Here is a 23,109-nt window from a genome sequence, read left to right as displayed (position 1 = left end):
GCTTGCACAGAAGCGCCACTCCAGTTGCAGACTTTTTGGGATGCAGACGGCACCCCGGAACGGATCGTGTCTGCAACTAGAGGTACCACTGTATACTTGTTCTCCACCTTTGTTCCAATAAGGTTCTAGCTGTGGCCGTGGTGTATAGTAGTAAACTCTTTTGGTTTTTTGGGGTCCTCTGTTACCATCCCCAAGAAGAAAAACTCATTTTTGGGAATGTTTTTTAAATTATCTTTTTAATTTATTATATATAGTCTCCCAACATATCTTAATTATTTTACAGGACCACCACATGTGAAAAAAAAATCCCTCAATTTCATTACACTTCCAGCATATACCTTTTTCTTTTTTAGACATTTTCGCCAATCTAGTGGGTGTTAAATACTATCTGTGGGCCAATTTCATCATGCCTTAAAATTCATATTTATTTTCCACAACTTTCCCCATAATTCAGTATCAGTATTGTGACCCACATCTTGTGCCCACTTTCACAGTTTGTTTCATACAGAGCTATTTTTTTTAGAGACTTAAGTGCACTACTAATGAAATAGCTTTGCCCCAGCCCTTACACCTGATGCCTTTACAGTGAAGGGAAAGGATTATGTATAGAATTGATGGACGCTTAATACTCCTAAAAATAGGCTTCTATTTAGATGCCTTAGTTCCTTGTTTTGAGAGCATTAACATCAGACAGTCATATTCAGTCCATCTTGCCCAGTATTTATAGCTGTAGTAAGAACTGAGCAGTCAGGCCATTGGTCCATCTGGCTTGGTAGTGTCAATGCTGAGTGTCATTGGCTCTCCAGGAATTCAGATGCCTTTCTCAGCCCTACCTGGAAGCATCAGCTGCTGAAGTATCCTTCCTTAAGAAAAACAACTTGAAAGGTAAACACAACTAGATATTTTAAAGTACTTTATTTTTTTCCATTAGAAGAAAAAAATCAACAGCAAAATAAAGTAATCATTTTTTTTTTAATTGTTGGCTTATGTTCTATCTATAATGGTACCTCAGGTTACATACGCTTCAGGTTACAGACTCCGCTAACTCAGAAATAATACCTTGGGTTAAGAACTTTGCTTCAGGATGAGAACAGAAATCAGGCGGTGGCGGCATGGTGGCAGCGGGAGGCCCCATTAGCTAAAGTGGTGCTTCAGGTTAAGAACAGTTTCAGGTTAAGAACGGACCTCCGGAACGAATTAAGTACTTAACCCGAGGTACCACTGTATTTCCCTTTATGCACCCACCTGTTCATTAAGAGTTGAACAACAGTATTGCTGCTTACTTCCTACTAATAGGATGGAGAACCTTTTGGCGCCACAGGCCAGATGCTTATCAAGATCAGCCTTGTGAGCTAGATTTGAATCAGGAAGTGGTGTGCTTTGGAATCACCCACTGAAAAGTAATGGTTCCCCCCGCCCCCCAATTTTAGCATGGAAATGATGGGCACATACACACACACATATGACTTGATTCCAGCAGGGCCTTGAACTACAGCTCATAAACTGATGGGCAAAGGTTAAATCCTGCTCTGTTTGACCGCAGCTACTGTTTTTGCTGGGAACAGATCTGCACAGCCAATGCAGGATTTAACCCTGCCCATCAGATGATGTCAGAGTGACATCAGCTGATGGGTGAGTGCGCACAGTTTGGGGAAAACTGTCTTGTGGGCCAGCTTGGGCTCCCTGGTGCACCAACATTGGCCTGCGGGCGGCAGGTTCTCCACCCCTTCTTTATGTACCAATTGTTTTTTAAAATCTTCAGAATCATTGGAATGTTCATAAAACATTGCATAACGCCTAAATTGCTGAGCTGGAGATAACTTATTTTAACCTGTTGAAGCAAGAGTTGCTGCTGAGAGGAGAGAGTTTAAATAATGTCTCCCCCCTCCATTTGCTTCTGTTTTTTCTTTGGCTGAATAAAACTGATTTACTGGGCAAGGTGTCAAATCCACATGTTCTTTAATTTGATACTTCAAGTTGATTGTTCATTTGTATGTTCATTTGTATTTGCCATAGTTGATTACGGTGGTACCTCAGGTTAAAAACTTAATTCGTTCTGGAGGTCCGTTCTTAACCTGAAACTGTTCTTAACCTGAGGTACCACTTTAGCTAATGGGGCCTCCCGCTGCTGCTGCCACGCCGCCGGAGCACAATTTCTGTTTTCATCCTGAAGCAAAGTTCTTGACCAGAGGTACTATTTCTAGGTTAGCGGAGTCTGTAACCTGAAGCGTCTGTAACCCGAGGTACCACTGTACAAAGTTGTGGCCTATATGGAAAATTCCGATTTTAAAAATAAATAAATACAGGAGGCTTCCTAACTTTTGTTTTGCTTTGGAAGATTTCAGATAACCTAGCGGGTGATCTGATTTGGCTCCCCCCATTTTGTATCTATTAAACAAAGCTAAAAACTTTGACACCACCAAGCTTGCTTAATGTTATATTTGCGGTTGGTATGCATTCATTGTTATTAGTGAAGTCACAAAGCAGAAAATTTTCTGCTGCAAAATAAAGCTTTGAAAATAATTTCACCTAATATCACTGGGTGATTATCTAATTCCAGCTTTGACACTAGAAATCAATGGTGGCTTTTAGGAAGTGGGAGCTGCTATATATTCAACAATTTGTTCTTAATTCTTCAGAGGAATTGCTTTCCTGAGTTATCTGGTCCAACCATAAGGCAGAATATAAGGTGCCTAAAACCTTCCTAGTTGCAGATGCCACTGTTCTTGGACAGCTTGCTCTGTTGTCGAAGCTCTATTACCTTCTGGTTGGTTTTCAGTTGCCTGATAATAATAATAATAATAATAATAATAATAATAATAATAATAATAATAATAATAATTTATTATTTGTACCCCGCCCATCTGGCTGGGTTTCCCCAGCCACTTTGGGCGGCTTCCAACAAAGATGAAAGATACTTTAAAATGTCACATATTAAAAACTTCCCTGAACAGGGCTGCCTTCAGATGTCTTCTGAATGTCAGGTAGATGTTTATCGCTTTGACATCTGATGGGAGGGCGTTCCACGGGGGGGGGGGGGGTGCCACTACCGAGAAGGCCCTCTGCCTGGTTCCCTCTAACTTGGCCTCTCGCAGTGAGGGAACCGCCAGAAGGCCCTCGAAGCTGGACCTCAGTGTCCGGGCAGAACGATGGGGGAGGAGACGTTCCTTCAGATATACTGGACAGTTATCCACTTGCTTATCTTGGCTTTGTTACAGGAAGCTAGGAGAAATTGCCCCCTCTGGTGAAAACAACGTAAACTTTTCCTTATATGAGGGAAGAATGCCAACTACTTTGAAAGTACCAATGATTCAGTCCTGGTTGCAAAGGTCATGCTTTTCCCAGCATTAATGGAAATTATATGGAAATTTTTCAGCTAGTTTGTAATTGCCATTCTTGGACAGGCCTTGGAATTGGAGGCACTGCTCTTAAGTATTGTGATCTTAGCTCTTCAGGTGTGCTCAGATGATAATCTTGGGTGACTTTTGCTTGACCCTATGAGAATCAGTTATCTTTTGCTTATATTCAATATTTATAGGCTATTGCTGTCATTTGGTTCGGAATGAATAGTTATTGCTATGGCTCTGGAAGTTTCTTTTTTTAAAACTATTTTTAAAAACTTAATGCTGCTTGTAGTTTTAATCCCAGATCTATATTCAAGGGAGGTGGTTTTTAAAGCTGCTTTTTAAAAGGTAAAATAACAATCCAGTGAGAACTATGAAAGAAAGAAAGAGAAAAAGTATACCTTCCCGGAGCTCACAGCTATTACTTCATAAAATAAAATACATTGTCAAGAAGCTACACAGTGCATTAGATGTTATAACAAAAGCCAACCTGATACAGAAACAGTACAAGACAAATATTATGAATACTAAATAAAGCCATATTTCATTGTGACTTGCCATCTCTCTCATTTGCCTGTCATATACCGTATTTTTCGCCCTATAGGACGCACTTTTCCCCCTCCAAAAATGAAGGGGAAATGTGTGTGCGTCCTATGGGGCGAATGCAGGCTTTCGCTGAAGCTTGGAAGACATCCGCAGCCTAGGCAGCCCTGCGGGAGTTCTCGCAGGGATGTCTAGGCTGCGGATAGCAGCCTGCTTCCCGGAGCGTCGGGCGCCCTGAAAGCAGAGCGCCCGGCGCTTCGGGAACACATCCGCAGCCTAGGCAGCCCTGCGGGAGTTCTCCGCAGGGCTCCCCACGCTGCGGATAGCAGCCTGCCACCTGGCGGGCGGGGCACCCTGAAGCAGAGCGCCCCGCGCGCCGGACAAACATCCACAGCATGGGGAGCCCTGCAGGAGTTCCCCGCAGGGCTCCCCACGCTGCGGATAGCAGCCTGCCGCCTGAGGCAGACATCGGCCAGCCCCACAAGCTCGGGGGACAGCAGGGAGGCGCAGCACCGTTCCTCGACCTGGTTCGGTTTCCCCGACCTGCTTTGGGGGGGAAATAAAGGAAAATAAATTTCCTTTATTTCCCCCCCAAAAAAACTAGGTGCGTCCTATGGGACGGAGCGTCCTATGGGACGAAAAATACGGTAACTAACAAATGGTCGCCAAATGGAGACAAAAATCGCTTGGTTTAACTGAACCCTGAGATACCCTTAATTTATAAGTCAAATTCTCAGAAATGAGAATAACCATTACTTTATTGAACCAAATATTTAAAAAAGGACCTGAGGACTCCTTCCAGCCAAGTGATATGGCCACACAAGCAGCTACTTAAAAGTCAGTGATTTACATAAGTAGGTCCATATTTGACAAATCAAAAATTGACAATAGACACAATTTGAGGTTTAAGTCACTGGTGCATCTATTACAGAAATTTCCTTCATTACCTCTTCCCAAGAGGCAGGACTACTCCATGTGCCAATAGTTTTCTTTTTTGTTACACCCTTCCAACACGGGAACCAACTCTAGTTTTATGTGCAAGGCAGAACCATCAGTGGATTATTTTTCAGGAATTCTCTTGGATAGTTGCAAAGAAGGTGGGTAAGCCATAGTTTTTCCTACTGCGCATTATTCAATAGACTTCCAGGATCATCTCTCAAACAGATATCAAAGAAGAGCGGGGAGAAAACTGATGGTCTAACAGCAAAGAGTGTATAAAAGAGACAAGTCCTCTTTATGCTCTGGATCTAACCAAAGCAGGTGTTTTCTAGCTGATTTCCAGTACTTTGGGGTTTTACATACCACCCACCACATTTAAAAGTTGAATGCTTAAGAAATGCCGATTTAAAAACTTAAGTGTAATTATTACTTTTCCACCTGTGGCTAATCCCTGAAGCATTTAGAAAATATGTTGTTTACCTCAATATGCTTTTAGTAGACAGCTTAAAGTTTCAAACGTTCTTCATGGCATTGATGATTCAATTGTTTTTCTTTAGTATCTGACATTGAAGGTGGTGATGGATTGCAGCTCAGAAAGGAACATGCACTCAAGGTGTTTGCTTATATCAATTCTTGGACACAAAGGTAAATTCAGCTTTTTAAGTGCTCCCAATTTATGATGCATCTTTGTAAGTTCATGCCCATGTATTTATAAGTACATTGTACATAAATAGTAAGCATTAGAAAGGGACTATGGCATGAAGATTACTTCGCTCCTTCTCAGCTGTTTTTGGCATTTAAGACAGTGTAGAAGAGTTTTATAGGTTCTAGTTAATTTGTGACGCAGGGGTATCTTATTATTTTAAAACATGTTTATTTTTAAAAATTAAAATGTTGGAAAGTGGTAATGTAGGATTTCTACTTAAGATTTCTACAGATAATTTTAAAAGTTAATTATTGGGTCTTATTGATTTCAAAATAGCTTTTGCTGGAATTGTCACAGGGGGGAAATTTAACATATTAGTCACAGCTAGAAGGGTATCTGTTTGAAATAGTGATACATTATTCGCAATGACTCATGCTGTGCACTATGTCTGAACAGAAAAACAGCATTATAGTGGAAAGGACTAGTGTCTGAAAGTACGAATCACAACCTTTCAACCCAAGGTATTTTTGGAAAAGGATTGTGATTGGTGGGGAAACACCTACATACTGATTAAACAGTGGCATTTGGGTTTGTGGAACACACCACCTATAAAAGAAGCATATGCTTATATTGATTAATATCTAATAAATCTCCTAGAATGTGATATTTTCTGTGCTTGCCGAGCAAGGCTTACTTTTCCAATAAACACCTTAATGACACACCTTGCAAAGTTCGCCAGATGAGTTTTTTTCCAGCGCAGAAATGGAGCATACCAGAAAAGATTAATTCCTTTTCTGGAAGGCAGAGTCAAAACAAGAAAAAAATGGTTGCCTGTGACCAACCAGAAGTAGGAACCCCTTCCTACCAATCTTGACTGTGTTTTCTTCAGAAGAGTAGAGTTAATTTTTGGCTCCTGAATGCTTTCCCTCAAGGTGCAGGACTTTCTTCTTTTTTTACCATTTCAGATTGTTCCTTTTTCTTTTATCTTTAGTTGCCTCCCCTCAGTGTTTCATCTAGGGCAGGCATGGCCAAACTTGGCCCTCCGTATGTTTTGAGACTATCTAACAGGACCAGTGGTCAGGGATGATGGGAATTGTAGTCCCAAAACAGCTGGAGGGCCAAGTTTGGCCATGCCTGACTAGGGGAAGTGGATATTGGGTTATAGTGGGAGTAGCTGGAGCAATATTTTAAACCCCCTTATCCAAGTCCATGTGGGGGTGTAGGGATTCTTCCTCGGTCCCTGGGTGGTTGCAATACCTATGGGAGAGGATGCAGAAAAGGCCTCCTCAGTTAGGAGCAGTGATGCCTAAGTATCTTGTTTCATCCTGACTACATGCTTGGCTGCTGAAGCTGAAGAACCAAGAGGGCAAGCATGGTGGTCAGACAAAGTTGGCCAGGGTAAATGTCTTTTATTTAAACAACAGGAATGACGTTGCCTTTGTATCTTGGAAGAAGTGGAATATCCTCTGGGATCAATTATTAAACTTCAATGCAATTATTTCACTGTAATTTTTTTAAAAACAGTGTTACTGCTCACTTTGCTAGTCAATACATATTAAATACAAAAGATTTCTGTATAAGGTGTTTTAGTTCTATATAATTATCAACAGGTGTGCACAATGCCTGTTACTAGTAGCAACCATAAATGTAATCCAGTTGTTGCTGGTCTCCTGTATTTCCAGCACAAAATGATTCTTTCCCCTCCCACGTTGCCTGTACAATGTACGGGTTTTTTACCAGGTAAAATTGATGGCACCCCACACCTTCAAAGTCCTTTGGCATATGCTGAGTGCTTGGGGGATGGGTGGAGTAGGACTCACACTTCATGGCAGACATTGGAGAAAGTCAGAACCTGCATTGATGTTTCTGGCCGTTTCTGACATTTCCCAACATTTCCCGTGATGCTGATTTTTATTAATCCATTTTATTTATAGTGGTAAAGAACTCTCAGATCATGCTATAGTTTTACAGATACCAAGGACGCAAGTACCACAGTATTTATGTAACTGCAGTCAATTTTTATCTGTCTTCCTTCATATAAGACCATTAAATACAAGATGGAAGAAACATGACACGTCCAGCCCCAGGTTATCTACATGAATTGCTGCTTAGTCATTTGTTTCTTAAGCTCTTCCAACATTTCCCATCTTGATTTGCCATTTTAAATCCCTTTTAAAACAGGCAATGTCTGTGCTGCTTCAAGGAGTATAAGCATTTGGAGATCTTCAACCAAGTTGTGTGTGCGCTTATAAATTTAGTGATTGCCCAGGTTCAAGCTCTTCGGGACCAGCTGTGTAAACATTGCACTATCAACATAGACTCAGCATGGCAAGATGAGAATAATCCGTCTGATGAGCCGCTGAATGTAGAAAGAGAATCTCGTGGAGGAGAAGAAAATGGGGAAAGACACAAGTCCATAGAGAAAAAGTTAGACTCTGGAAGAACTTGTATCCTGACAGAGGAAGAACCCACAAAGGGCGCTGATGCCTTCAGCATATGGAGCACCGAGGAAAAGGAGAAGCTTTTGCTTTGTGTAGCGAAAATCTTTCAGATCCAGTTTCCCCTGTATACTGCTTACAAGCATAATACACATCCTACAATAGAGGTACATGTTATCTTAATTAACACATACAAAGGTGGGCTGTTCTGTGTTCTGATGCTGAAACCATTACTTGATTCATTGTTCCACTTTCCAGTTTGTAAGTTCTTACTATTTTGTCAGAGCATAACTCTTTTTTTTCATAATCCTTGGGTTCTTTGTACAGGAAGGTACCGCATTTTTCGCTCCATAAGACACACTTTTTCCCTCTTAAAAACTAAGGGGAAATGTCTGTGCGTCTTATGGAGCGAATGTGTGGTCCCTGGGGCTGGCGGGGGGGACCCGGGCTTCCCCCGCCAGCCCCGCCAAGCTCCTGAGCAGCTCTGGGGTAGCCCGCAAAGCCTCCACAGAGCTCCCTCTAGCTGTTCTAGCTTCTGCCTTAGCAGCGCAAAGCCTCTGCAGGGCAGCGGGGAGCCTTCAACCGCTGCCCTGTGGAGGCTTCGCACGGCTATCCCTGGCTTTTGCGGGAGGTGGGAGAAGGGACACTGATGGGTTGCCCTTCTCCCTCCTCGGAAAAAAGCCTCCAAGAGCCACACACACACTCCGTGCGGCTCTTTAAAGGGAGCGCTGAGCAGAGCCTGGGATGCATATAGGCTCTGCTCAGCGCTCCCTTTAAATAATACTTTTTTTCTTGAATTCCCCCTCTAAAAACTAGGTGTGCCTTATGGTCAGGTGCGCCTTATGGAGCGAAAAATACGGTAGTTAGGTTTCTATTCTGCTACCTTGTTCAATTATATTTGTAGCCTGATTTTGTAGATCGGCTCAAACTCCCAACAACTTGTCCTCCTGCAGCCTGAACACAAATATTGTGAAAGTAAAAGTTGAGTAGAAACCAGCTTGCAAGGGAAGGCACCCTAACCACTCCTCCTTTCATCACTACTACTACTACTACTACACTTGGTTAGTCCACAATATGCTATGCCAAGAGTGGTCTTGGATCCAAGTTCCAAAGAATCGAGACATTAATTTATCACCCTCATATTGATCTGTAGATATTGATGCTGACTTCTGTGATCTATGGCTCCTTGGATTGAAATAACATACTCAGTAATAGGCAAATTCAAATTATTGCATTACTTTTCTTGAAGCCCAGGAAAACATGGCTTTGTCTAGAAGGCAGAAACAAAACAAAACAGCTTATATACCAGGTTCTGTATGCAAGCATGTGGCTTTTTAAAACGGCAAAATTCAGTCGCCTTGAATCAAACATGCATTGTTGCAGCCTTAGGAAAATATTAATGAATTTCACAGCTGTGTTATCTAAATTATGGATGATGTTTATCTTTTTCTTTCATGTTGGTTAAATTCATAACATTTATTATTTTTTAAATAGGATATTTCTGCACAAGAAAGCAATATATTGGGAGCATTCTGTGATATGAATGTAAGTTAGCTTTATTTCTGTATATAAGATGTGTGTAGTTTTAATAAATTACAGCTCATTAACTTTCAGAAGCCTGCTCCATCTCAGTAGTTTAGAGTGATCCAGAATACACTATAACTGGAAGAACCCATTAAAATAAATATAATTTTCAAGCTGCCTTAAACAGATTCAGCCCATTGGTTCATCTCGCTCAATATTGCTCATGCTGACAGGCAATGGCTGCCTCTGGTTTCAGAAAAGGGTATTTCCTAGCCCCATCTGGAGATTACGGGGGTTGAACATGGGACTTTCTGCATGAATATTATGTGCTCATTGAGCTACAGCCCCTCTCACTAGTCCATCCAGCCCAGTATTGGCTGCCCTGGTTGCTAGCAGCTCATATGGAGCTCATAAGGAGGCCTTTTTCATTACCTGATCCTTTTAACTAGAGATGAAGGACTGAACCTGGTGCCTTGTGCATGGAAAATAAAGTACAGTCAAACTTCGGTTGTCAAAAGTAATCCGTTCCAGAAGACCATTTGACTTCTGAAACGTTCGTAGCACATTTGGCTTCCGAAAATTGTTCGAAAACCGGAGCAGTTACGTCTGAGTTTTTGGCGTTCGGGAACTGAAACATTCCAAAACGGAGGCTTTTGGGAAACGAGGTTTGACTGTACGGTGGTACCTCTGGTTACATACTTAATTCGTTCCGGAGGTCCGTTCTTAACCTGAAACTGTTCTTAACCTGAAGCACCACTTTAGCTAATGGGGCCTCCCGCTACTGCTGCGCCGCCATCGTGCGATTCTCATCCTGAAGCAAAGTTCTTAACCTGAGATACTATATCTGGGTTAGCGGAGTCTGTAGTCTGAAGCGTATGTAACCTGAGGTACCACTGAAGTCCCATAGTCATAGGGTACATTTTGTACTTGTTGCTTACTCTTTGATTTATTATTATTACTTTTTGAAAGAGATTCTTTGCAACAGACCATTTGAAAATGGTAAGTAAGTAAATACACAGTTGAAACAATGGAATCCATTAGATCATTCTCTAAAAGCCAGCAAAAACAATATCCAACAATGCTGCCCTCAAAAAGCATGGTTGAATAAAAAAAAGTATTAAGAACTAATTGCTGGCAGCATCCTAATTCCAGGAGCAATGTATTTCAAAGTGTGGGTGAAAGTAAATTTTAATACTTGGGTTTTCTCCTAAGATACTGGCCATTCCGACATAATTTAGAGTCCTTTCGAGCAGTGTGTGTTTTGGCTCTCCATGTTTCTGAGTTGAGCACTGTGGCATTAAACCCTTTCCCATCCTTCTGAGCAAGCAGACACAATGTGGTACAGATATATCTTGCATCAGAATCATGGTCTTGCACATTTTCTGGCAACCAAACCTGCTAGATGCTGGGTGATCTTGCTTTTGCAGTCACAAGCAGGTAGTTGAGATGCTTCTCATGAGCCTTAAATGAACCTGTATAAAGTGGTGGATTGAGTACAGTCCCAATATTCCATTGTGCTTAGGCTCTACTCCCTTTCTGAGTGGGCTTTTGTGCATGGTTCTTGCGGCTGTGTTCAATTTGAATGGTCATATATTGCACTGCCGTCTTGCATGTGGGTGAGTAGAAAGGCAGAACAAAGCTAGAAAGAAATAGTAAAAATATTTGTTCATATAGATTGACCAAGGTTTGCAGATACGCAATTGTCAGAGCTGCCCCTAGGTCCCAGCTCACAGAGGACCAACGCCAGGCTGTCGTTATGTACAAAAGTCTTTATTGAAGTTCAGTTTCCATTTCAAAGCCGCAGCGCGTAGCTCTACATCTTAAACCCTAGACCGGCGAAGCTCTGTCTGAATCTCCTCCCCTTCCACACCAGTTTAAGACTCTAGCCTTGCTCCACCTCTTCCTTAGCTCCTTCCTCCTCTGGGCCCTCCTGCCCGCTGGGGTTTCATCTTTTCTGGACTCTTCTGACGCTGACTCCCCTGATTCTTGCCCCTCCCTCCGGCGGGCTTTAGGACCTGGTTCCCTATCCAGGCTACCTGCTGTGCCGCTCGCCTGTACATTTGAACTTGGCGCGCGCGCCCAGCCGGCAACCTTCCTCTTGACGGTTCCCTCGCTCTCCGATGGAGGCGTGGTCAACCCTAACTCATCTTCTCTCCCTCCTGGAGGAGACGCTGTTCCTGATACCTGGGATTCTTCCCCCCCACTGCGCTCTGGTGGAGAAGCTGGTCCTGATCTCCAGCCGCTGCTCTGGGAGTCCCCGCTGGCCCCTTGCTTCTGGCGCGTCCCACCTGGGACCCCCCTTGCCCTGGCCATCGGCGCCTCCCTCTGGGAATCTTCTGATTCGCTGGAGAGGCTCATGGAATCTCTCGGGCTACTGTCATCTTCTCCTACACTGCCCTCGGATTGCTCCCCCTCGCTCTCCATCTCCTCCCTTCCCTGTGCTCCCGCTCTTGAGTCCCTGACATCCATGAATGTGAAATGTGGTCCTTCAAATGTCTTCATGCATATGGCACCCTTAGGTAAATCGAGTCAAACTTTGAAGACATGAATAACTCAGACATTAACCCCTTTGAATTGTGCCTGGAATACAAAAGAAAGTCAGTGTAGAACCTGGAAGACTGACTTAATGCCCACAAAAAGCCTTTCTATAGGAGGAATTATTAAGATGCTGTCATTTTGGTTGAGAAAAAGTTATATGTGGACATTTGTAATAGATATTTTAATGTGTTCTTATGTCCATAGGATGTAGAAGTACCGCTGCACTTGCTTCGCTACGTTTGCTTATTTTGCGGAAAAAATGGACTTTCCCTCATGAAGGACTGTTTTGAATATGGAGCCCCTGAAACATTGCCATTTCTCATAGCACATGCATTTATCACTGTGGTGTCTAATGTAAGTATGTGTCTAATATTTTCTCATTTATTTAACATGGATGTAGTAAATGTTGCCTGTAAAGTCTTCTTAAAGGCAAGAGGCTTTCTGTGTTAACATGTACTAGTCCCAAAAGCCATGGTCCCAAAACCTCTAAATTTTAATAATACTAATTTTACTTCTAAGTTACAAAAGTGCTGCACTTTAAAAATTTGGAATATATGTGCTTGCATACCCCTTTATTGCAACCAATGACTAAAAATCCAGCTGCTGAGAAAAATAGTTTAGCTATTCACAATATCTTTGTGACAAATTCCATCATTTTTTAAAAAATCTTGCTTTCAGAATATGTGTCTTCCATAGCTACATTTTGTTCATTTTTCACAGGATTCCATTTTATCTCAAAACAACCTGGAGATTTTAAAAATGTACCTGAATGGCAATTTCCTTCCGAAATAGGCTAATAAAATTGCAGGCTGGTAACAGTAGACCTTTAAAAAACTAAATGGAAAATATTTGTCGTAAGTTAAGATCAAGTAATTTTGTTGCCCTTAAAAAATGGAGCCAAATTTTTCAAATCCCTGTGCTCCAAAGTAATTTGCAATAAACAGCACCACAATAACAGATTTATTTTCCATCCAGCTCAGTAATTTAAAGTATGTTCTGATGCCACACAGACAGAGGGCTTATAAATATAAATGAGGTTTGGGTACTTCCAGTGGAAAACTACTGGGTAAAAGTGAAACGGCTATGGTGTAAATGTTAGGATTTATTTATATGTTTTTGGCTTAACTTTATTCAAAACAACCACCAGTTAAACATATTTAAGCCAGATGTGAAATGTAAAGAAAGCCCAGTCATTTTTCATCAATGTGTCAGTCTCATAGGCTACCACTTTTCTGTATTGTTCCTCTGGTGATTACTGTGGAGTCCATTCATTTGAACGATACTCATTAAAACTTGCAACTGGCATAGATATTGTTTCCAGGTGGTTGCACTGGCATATATTTAACATGGGCAAATACAAGGTTGTTTCTTCAACAACCAGGTTGTTCTATTGTGTTGATGTTTTGAGAATGTCTGTGTTTGTATTTGGGATAGCCACAGAGCGGGTGTATGAAAGGTATTCCTGAGAAATACCTTATTATACAGTTGAATTGGAGGCCCAGTTGTAAATATTTTACCGAATTATTGAACTGAATTAAGAGAAAGTAAGTTCACCACATATATTTCCTGGATGAGTAGCTCTCCAGATATATTCACCATGTTTCACTGACAGTAGGGACAGTCAAATAAATGGGAGTACTTGTTCCCAAAGGGAAATAATACTTTTTCATCCTTTTTTTAAAGCATTGGAGCTGCATAGCAACAGGCTTTAGTATAGAGGTGGTGAACTGCTGGTCTACAGACCCAACTCAGACTTCCCAAGTCTTCCCCAGTGGTCTCCCAGCCCCCAGTCCAATTCGGTTCTGAAAAAAGAAGAGAATCTAAAAGAGCTTGCTGGATCAGGCCAATGGCCTATCTAATCCTGGTATGCCCCGCGGAGGACCTTAAGATCCATAAACAACAACACTTTGGAAGTCCCGAGCCCCAAGGAGGTTAGATTGGCCTCAACCAGGGCCAGGGCCTTTTCAGCTCTGGCCATGGCCTGGTGGAACGCCCTACCGCAGGAGATCATAGCTCTATGGGATTTGACATCTTTCCGCAGGGCCTGCAAGACGGAGCTGTTCCGCCTGGCCTTTGGGCTGGACTCAGTCTAAACACCCCCTCCCCCCATTTTATTTTATTTTTTGATGGAACCCCTTATATGGGATTTGTATATAAATTTTCGCTTGGCTCTTTTTGCTGGCCCATGTAGGACCAGCATGGATAGTTGGCCCCGGTGAATATTTGACATTTTCTTCCCTTATAGCTTTCATCTATAAGCTACCACTAAAACGAGGCTGCATTTTAAGCTGCATTTAAAACTGTATTCTAACTTATATTTTAATCAACGGGGTTTTTTTTGTTGAATTTTGTTTTTTTAAAATGTTTTCATTGTATTTATATTTAGTGTTAGCCGCCCTGAGCCCGGTCTTGGCCAGGGAGGGCGGGGTATAAATAAATTTTATTATGATGATTATGATTATTTATTATTTATTATCCTGTTCTCACAGTGGCCAACTAGACGCCTGTGGGAAACCCACAAGCAGGATCTGAACACAAGGGCATTCTTCCCTTCCTGTGGTTTCCAGCAACTGGGATTCAGAAGCATTGCTGCTTCCAGTTGTGGAGGCCGAGCATAGCCATCATGGCTAGTAGCCATTGATTGCCCTCTTCTCCATGAATTTGTCTGATCCTCTTCTAAAGCCTAGATTGGTGGCCATCCCGAGCGCAAAGCATCAGTGGCTACCATCTTCATAATGGCACTAGACTGGGTGGAAATGTTTCAGTCTCTCTTCCCTGCCCAGTGGCACAACAGGAATGCACCTGAAGGGAGCAATGAGGAGGAAAATCCCCTCCCTGAATACATAATGCTTTAGAGGAGAGGGCATGATAGGGATCCATGCGGTCTGTGTGTTGTATGTAAGTGTTTGGGAGTGACTGAGCTAAATGAGAGTGAGTGTGATGACCACATCCCTTTGCCCATGCCAACACCTGACCCTCAACCTTCAGAGTGTTAGCCAGCACCTAATGTGGTTCTTGGCCGAAAAAGGCACCCTTGCATTAGTGTAATAGAGCCATTCCTCAGATTCCTGAGTGAGGCCCCAGTTGAATGCACTTCCTTTCCCTCTATGGGCTGGGGCTAATAGGAAAAGGCATTAGAAAACTTTGTGGGAAAGCACATTCTATCCCTATTATTTTTCCTCTCACAAAAAAACTTGCCTCCTACTCTTCTGGCTTAGGGGATCCAGGCAAACTGGCCTTCCATTTCCGTCTTCTGCATGAACCCAAGTTTTGAATGTAAAAAAGTTATGTGAAGGGAAAATAAATGCCCCTCTTTTCAGTAGGCAAGTTATGTGAGTCTGTAAAGCAGTTGTTGGTGTGACATGTCGATTTATAGTGTTCCATTTTTGTATTTGCTATATAGATCAGAATATGGCTGCACATCCCTGCTGTTATGCAACACATTATACCATTTAGGACTTATGTTATCAGGTATGTTTTGCAGACCCATTATTGGGTTTTTCTTGTCAAAATAAATTCAAATCAGTCAGATGGCATATCTAATGTGACAGAAGCTAATAAGCAAACGGTATTGCTTACAATTAATATTAGTAAGTGATTTGGTGCTTGGTTTACATACACTTGGGTATTTAACATAGTGTTCTGTATATGTACTGAGATTGGGAGTACTTGAGCTTGTGTGCCTTCTCTCATTCTCCCCCACCCCTGAAACTGCTTCAGGAGATCTATGTTTGTTTTTAAGCATGGGATCCCTGGTGCATTTAACTTCTGCACACAATGATAAGGATGTAGAAGGTTCAAGTGAGGGAAAACATGCACCTGAAGCCTGTTTCTGATGTCACTGTACATAGTCAGATGCTGTTGTACTCCCAGCTCCCCTCAGTCCCAGCTAGCATGTCCCAGCAGGCAGGAATTATGGGAGTTGTAGTCCAACATCTGAAGGAGACTATGTTGGCTATCTCTAGCATCGTGGTTCAGGGAATAAATGGTATCCAAACTTGCCTTTATACCATAAGCTAGCCTGCTATTGGATGAACTGGCCACAGTGATCCATGCGACGGTCATCTCCAGGCTTGACTACTGTAATTCGCTCTACGCGGGGCTGCCCTTGAAGCTGACCCAGAAACTCCAGAGGGTGCAGAATGCTGCAGCGAGGCTCCTCACGGGGTCTCTGCCACGGGAGCATATTCACCCAGTGCTTTTCAAACTGCACTGGCTCCCGGTAGAGTACAGGGTCAGATTTAAGGTGCTGCTTTTGACCTTTAAAGCCCTTCACGGCCTAGGACCCTCGTACCTACGGGACCGCCTCTCCCGGTATGCCCCACGGAGAGCCTCAAGGTCCATAAATAGCAACACCCTAGTGGTCCCGGGCCCTAAGGAAGTTAGATTGGCTTCAACCAGAGCCAGGGCCTTTTCAACTCTGGCTCCGGCCTGGTGGAACGCTGTTCCTCCTGAGACCAGGGCCCTGCAGGATCTGATTTCTTTCCGCAGGGCCTGTAAGACAGAGTTGTTCCGCCTGGCCTTTGGCTTGGAGCCAATTTGATTCCCTCCCTCCCTTTCTTTCTTTTTTCCTTTCCTTCTCCTCCTGCGATGAGGCTACATTTTAATATTTTAATGTTTCCATATTTTAATGTTTTATTTTAATTTTGTTTTTAAGTTGTAATCATTCAGTTTGTTTTTATTATTGCTTGTAAGCCGCTCTGAGCCCGGCCTTGGCTGGGGAGGGCGGGGTATAAATAAAAATTATTATTATTATTATTATTATTAAACCTCAGGGATGCCTTGATTTGCCAGTACTAATTTGAACTTTCTTCCACACCCCCCCCATCCCTACCTTTTTGTTTAGGTATTTATGTAAACTGTCGGACCAGGAATTAAGACAGAGTGCAGCTCGTAACATGGCAGATTTAATGTGGAGCACAGTGAAAGAGCCACTGGATACTGCCTTGTGTTTTGATAAAGAGAGTCTTGATCTTGCATTTAAGTACTTTATGTCACCAACCTTAACCATGAGATTGGCCGGCCTCAGCCAGATAACAGTAAGACTTTTTAAACTAACTAAAACACATATACAGAATTGTTTTCATTTGTACTTGAACAGTTATAAACTAAGGTGTAATAGTCAAAGCTTAGTCTATAGATGCAGCAGTGCTAGATGGGAGTGGGGTAATACGTTCTCTATATGAAGAACTTCCTGCAAGTAAAAAGCTAGCATAATGGGAAATGAGTCATTCTAGGACGTTTTTACATGGAGAAACACTTAAAATTGGTTTCGCTACCTGTAGTCTGAAATCCTATAGATGGCTTTGCCACCTAAGGCTTCTTAGCACCTTGTTTGCAACAAGTGTAGACCAAGCCTAACTTTGTAACATTCAAGGCCCTTGTAAGCAGTTAAAAAAAAATGATATCTGCTGTTGGGAGTGGGGGCGGAGGTAGAGTACCACAGACATTGGGTGATACACAACTTCATAGTCATGTTAGTGCAAGGATTAGTGCTAGTGCAAGGATTAGTACTAGCACAACCTGATTTCCCCCCTCCTTCCCTTCTATGCACCATGAGCTGTTCTGGAAGGTTGCGGGGAAACCCAGAACAGATGTAGTAGAGCACACATAGGGAAGAGGTGGTGGTGGGGAGAGTGTTCCATTGCAGAAAGAGAAATTCTTTTGCTGGTGTGTAACGTTCACAGTTCTACACTGCATCCAAACACACCTTGAGCACACCCAAATAAAGTGAATGAAAGTGTATACTTGAGCAATTCATTTCAGTGGGACTTAACACTGAAGGTGTCTCTTGGGGGATTGTGTGTCAGGTTTATAATTTGTGAAGCTAGGCTATAAAATGCTAAGAATCTTGATACGGTTGCATTTTGCGAGCACAGCAGAAATTCAGATGTGCGGCTTGACTTACTGCATTTCAAAACAGCCCTGTTTATTTTTAACTGTGTTGTAGAGGAGCAATGTCTTTTTCAACTTCTTTGACAAAACTCACGGATGGCCAGAGTATGTCAGGCTGTCAAAACTGGCACAGTGGTTTATGACGTGTCTTCACAGTAGCACGGTCAGCCCTGCATTGCATTGCATTATTAGTTCAAGCAGACCATAAGCAAAAGCATTTAAAGTCATACGGAGTATAGTGTGCACTAGGGCAGGCTTCCTCAACCTCAGCCTTCCAGGTGTTTTTGGCCTACAACTCCCATGATCCCTAGCTAGCAGGACCAGTGGTAAGGAATGCTGGGAATTGTAGTCTCAAAACATCTGGAGGGCCACGGTTGAAGAAGCCTGCACTAGAGCAAAACGTATCTAATATCTGATTCATTCATCACTGACATTGTGCTTACAGCGGTCTTGTTGCCAAAGTACCTTGAAGTTACTAGCCTGCACAATTTTTTACTTGCTTTTCTTTTTAACTGTTGTTGTTGTTGTTGTCATCTCTAATATCTGATTCATTCATCACTGACATTTTGTTTACAGCGGTCTTGTTGCCAAAGCTCCTTGAAGTTACTAGCCTGCACAATTTTTTACTTGCTTTTCTTTTTAACTGTTATTGTTGTTGTTAAATTTGCAAATAAAAAATTAAGGTAAAGTAAAGAAGGAGTTTTTAAAAAAGGAAAATAATATAAGAATACTAATTGTAACAGAAAAAACCATAATCAGTTCACATTACAAATAAAGTAACAATGCATAGAATTGTAAAGTTGGAAGGGGTGGAGGGGGCATGAGGGTCATCTAGTCCAACCCCCTGCAATGCAGGAATCTTTTTGCCCAGCATGAGACTTGAACCCATGACTCTTAAAGTAAGAGTGTTATGTTCTACCAGCTGAGATAGCCTAGACACATGCATTTTAAGTTTCACAAATAAGTTAATATAAGCCCTCCAAATGTTCAAATAGGTATCCACACAAAACTGGCATCTGTATGAAATATGTTCAAATGCAGCCAGGGCTGTGTAGCCTCAGACCATTTGGTAATAGAAGGTATTTATCTTTTTAGGCTCAAAGTATAAGTATAACCACAAGGGCTCACAAAATCCACTTTCTTTTCCTGCCGTTAATCTCCGTATTACAGGAATATAATTTTAAAATACATAAGCACCTGTAAATGATTTTACCAATACAAACTGATGTGGATAACAACTTCAGGCAAAAAAGAGTATATCACTGGAGAATCCCATGTCATATACCTCAATGTATCTGTTTGTATTGTAACACTTCCAGCATCTATCTGAGTTGGACAGTGCCTTCCTATACAAACATTGTACAATATACTTGAAATATTAATTTTTGCTGAATAAATTTCAAGTCTAAATATTTCATTATAGATTCTAAAGCAAATTCCCACTCTTTAGGCTGTATGATAACATTCTAATTCCCTATTTGATACGTCTTGAGTTCCTCAACGTCTAGCTTATAAAGATCCATTAAGCATTTACAAGCAGCCGTTACAGGTTTAGCTTCCTGTAAGGATCCAATCATTTTTTCCAGCAATTTGGGAGATGCCAAAATGCTCAAAGCAGATGGTGCCATAAATAGACACTAGCAAATACTGTACAGCCAGTACAGAAGCAGATCGGGTGGCAAAATAGAGCACTCTGTCTTTCACCTGGAGAGGCATGGACTCTCTTATTTCCAGACTCTTATTTCCAGACTAGTACCTAGATGTCCAGAATTACTATTTTGGAACATAAGAATTTGATATATTTTTCCAGACTATGTATGGAAGCAGAGATCAGCATTTGCAACCCACGTTGCCTTTAGCAAGGTCAGCTGTGGGCGCATGTTTTATACGGTAGCTCTTTCTAAATGCCACAGGAACTCTCAGTGTAATCATGTTTGTTCACAGAACACCATCCTTGTTGTATGGTGAATTCTTCCATTTGAAAACTAGGTCAAGAGCAAAATATTCAAAGAATGTGGTTCTGAAATTAAATAGGGAATATTTGAAGGCTGGCATCAAACTTAAATAATGTTCATATTTCTGAAGCTTACGAGGCCACAGGTGGAACATTATTACAGTAAGCTAAAACATTCACTGTCCGTAAGCAGTTGGCTCTGTATCTGATTCCTCTCAGTTGGTACATTGCAAATTCCAGAAGGTCATTTCAGACAAATTAATATCAGAACCATTTTTTAAAAAAGAAAAACACTTTGCAGTTTCCAGATCATTCTCCATTGTACTCACACTACAGGATATGAGGCAAATAATCACATTTTGAATGTTTGTTTTCCATTACGATGGGCCAGTTAATGTTTCTTCAAAACACAAACTAATGGTCCTTTGGTCACGTAATTAAATCTGTCGTCCAGGCATCACCCAAAAAATTGATGAGGGAGGAGGTGGGTGTAAAATCTGGCTGTGCTCATTTTTTTCCTTTGCTCAGGGCCAATCAAGTTTTTAAAAGGGGTGAAAAGAGCAGCGAAGAGTGACATCGTGGATGGTGAAAGAGAGGATTAAAAAGTCTTGTTCCTTCCTAGGAAGCACTGCACCTTGTGTACTCTTGCTTGAGGGAGGAGGTGGGGAGGAAAGAAGGAACAGATGCCAAACAAGGCTGTTCAGTGAGTAACGTGAATGAAATGGCCATGTGGTCTGCTGTAATTTCTTTGGAAGAACACATGGTTTATTCTGTATGTCCGAGGGCTTTTGATTGCTGTTTGTAACAGAACACAGCTGCAGTACTATGAACACTCATGTAAAATAGAGCTGAACTGGCTTTGTTGACATGTGCTTTCTAGGAAGACAGCCTGTCTTTGAGGCATCCTTATAACCTTCAGTGATGATTCCATACTCTCCTTAATAAGTGGAGGGAACTATGAATTCCATTAGGAGGAAATGGCCTTCATGAGAAGCACCTTGCTCAGTGGTAGGGAAGGGTCATAGCTCAGCGGTTGAGCGTAATAATAATAATAATAATAATAATAATGATGATGATGATAATTTATACCCTGCCTATCTGACTGGGTTTCCCCAGCATCAGTGGTAGAGGTTTGGTCCCTGGCAATCTCTAGGACGGCTGGGAAAGACCCTGACCTGAAAGCATGGGGAGCTACTGCAAGTCAGTGTAGACAACACTGAATTAGTCTGACTAATAATGTTTGCAAGCTTTAAAGTTTCTCAGAGTTCTTCATCAGGCCAGTAGGGATTGTAGCTGAATCAAGGGAAGATTTTTTGAAATGGGACCCTGCTCTTACTCCCACTCCAAACTCCCAATTCAAGTAGTTGAGGTTTTGCAGGATGACAGAGTCCTTGCTTGTATCCCAGGAGAGGTACAATCCTTTCTTAATTTGGAAGTTGGTAGCCTCCTGAGCATATCCCACTGCAACTTCAGTTATGACAAAGCATTTGTTTGTTTCTCATTGTCAGCTTTTGACAAATGTAACTAAAAATGGCCCTTCATTTTGCCAGGGTCATCTTAAGTGGGATCTCGAGTCATTATTTAAGGGTTTTACATCAGTTTAGGGATCTCTTGTGGAAAATAAGATCCAGATCTGATTAAGTCAGTTTTTATTGGTGCTTCAGTTAAACGAATGAAATCCTTTTTGAGTTTATAAAGCTAAACTTTATTTCCTCTCCCTTTTTATTCCAACTGTAGAATCAACTTCACACCTTCAACGATGTGTGTAATAATGAATCATTGGTTTCAGACACAGAAACGTGAGTAGTTTTTTGAGTACCTTTCATTTAAATACATGCGTTCTGATCACTGGACATTCACTTCTACACCTCCCCATGTCAATTTGTGACGTGTCAGAAGCCCAGATATCCACGTTGCATTCAAACTGTAGGCACTGGGTGGGACTGGGCGATGTGGCAGATGCTATCCAACTTTTTCACTGTGAGCATAGCAGCAAATTCATAGGAAAAGAGTTTCTGACTTTCTAGTTGCTGGGCACTACCCACCACTTAAATTAGCATTCTTGAAAAATGTTGCCATTCTAGCTGCTAGCCTTGAGTTTTGGTTTGTTGCTTTTGTGAAATAAACAAATGCCCGCCAGAGGTTAGGATGAGAGCCGACAGCTAATCCCAGATAACACGCAATGTCTCACAATAATGTGTGAGAAATCCACTTGAATGCCTACCCCCTTCTGGTTTTGTGAAATGTTGCAGTAGTAGAGGAAAGATAATGATAAATCAAAAATAGCAGCACTAGTCTAAGTTTAACTCTCATTGCTATTCTTGGCATAGAACGAGAAGTCTCTCTCATGACATCCAGAAAAATTTCCTTGGCTCCTGCACATTGTGGGCAAATGGTTGTAGCATGGAGAATAGCTGCTGGGGGTCCTAGTTTGCCCTATCCAGGGGAGATAAAGGAAACTGGTGATTCATTGAGAATCAACCAACAATTGACCTAATAGTGATAAAAAGATAAATATTGTGCCTACCTGTCCCCTATAGAAAGAGAATCAGAGTTAGGAAGCCTGTATTGGAGACACATACAATAATTGGAGTATAGCAGAAAAATTGTTTTGTTTATACACTTATCTTTTGGAAATAGATGGGAAAGTTGATGTAAAAGGGGAAAAAATGATAATAAATGTCAGAATGATGGTAACATAAATTCAAGAGAAGCACAGCGTTAGCAGATTTCCATTATCTTTTGTAGTTCATGACTTGCAGAATTCAGTAGCATTTAATAATAATAATAATATTTATATCTAGCCTTTTTCCCACACCAGGGCTCAAGGCAGCTTACAAAAACACAGATAAAAAGCTTAAAACAGAGAAAAGATAATAGTTAAAAAGTAATTAAACACTGATAGACTCAAAACATATTTAAAAGATCTATTAAAAATACAGATAACAACAACAACAACATCCCAGCATTAGTCCTTTCCGATCAGTTTCTAAAGGCCTTTGGAATAAAAAGGTATTCGCCTGCCAGCAGAAGGACAACAAGGAGGGAGCCAGTCTAACATCTCTAAGAAGAGAGTTCCAAAGTCTTCAAGCAGCCACTGAGAAGTCCCTCTCCTATGTCCCCATCAAGCAGTCCTTTAAGGGTGCTGGGCCTGAGATCAGGGACTCCCCAGAGATATCAGTGCCAGGGCAGGTTCCTATGAGAAAATAACAATCTTTCAGATAGCCTGCAACTGAGCCAGAGGCCAGCAGAGCTGTTCTAGCCAAGGGAGTTGTATAATCCCGGTAT

General features: G+C 41.7%; 1 protein-coding gene across 2 annotated transcripts in view; it reads left to right on the top strand.

The window, feature by feature from the left end:
* USP34 (ubiquitin specific peptidase 34) overlaps positions 1–23,109 on the top strand; it is a 105,488-nt gene that overhangs the window by 11,551 nt on the left and 70,828 nt on the right. Inside the window, exons 2-9 of one of the 2 annotated variants that reach the window (XM_081854417.1) lie at positions 5,384–5,471; positions 7,654–8,077; positions 9,405–9,455; positions 12,177–12,326; positions 15,376–15,443; positions 16,819–17,011; positions 20,444–20,524; positions 21,559–21,620. In XM_081854417.1, coding sequence (XP_081710543.1) covers positions 5,384–5,471; positions 7,654–8,077; positions 9,405–9,455; positions 12,177–12,326; positions 15,376–15,443; positions 16,819–17,011; positions 20,444–20,524; positions 21,559–21,620 — 1,117 coding nt within the window. The remainder of the gene's footprint in view (positions 1–5,383; positions 5,472–7,653; positions 8,078–9,404; positions 9,456–12,176; positions 12,327–15,375; positions 15,444–16,818; positions 17,012–20,443; positions 20,525–21,558; positions 21,621–23,109) is intronic. The other variant, XM_081854418.1, reaches the window with a different exon arrangement.

This window comes from Podarcis erhardii, assembly GCF_964252035.2.
Source record: "Podarcis erhardii genome assembly, chromosome: 3".
NCBI classification, from domain to species: domain Eukaryota; kingdom Metazoa; phylum Chordata; class Lepidosauria; order Squamata; family Lacertidae; genus Podarcis; species Podarcis erhardii.
This window is presented reverse-complemented; position numbering and strand designations above follow the sequence as displayed.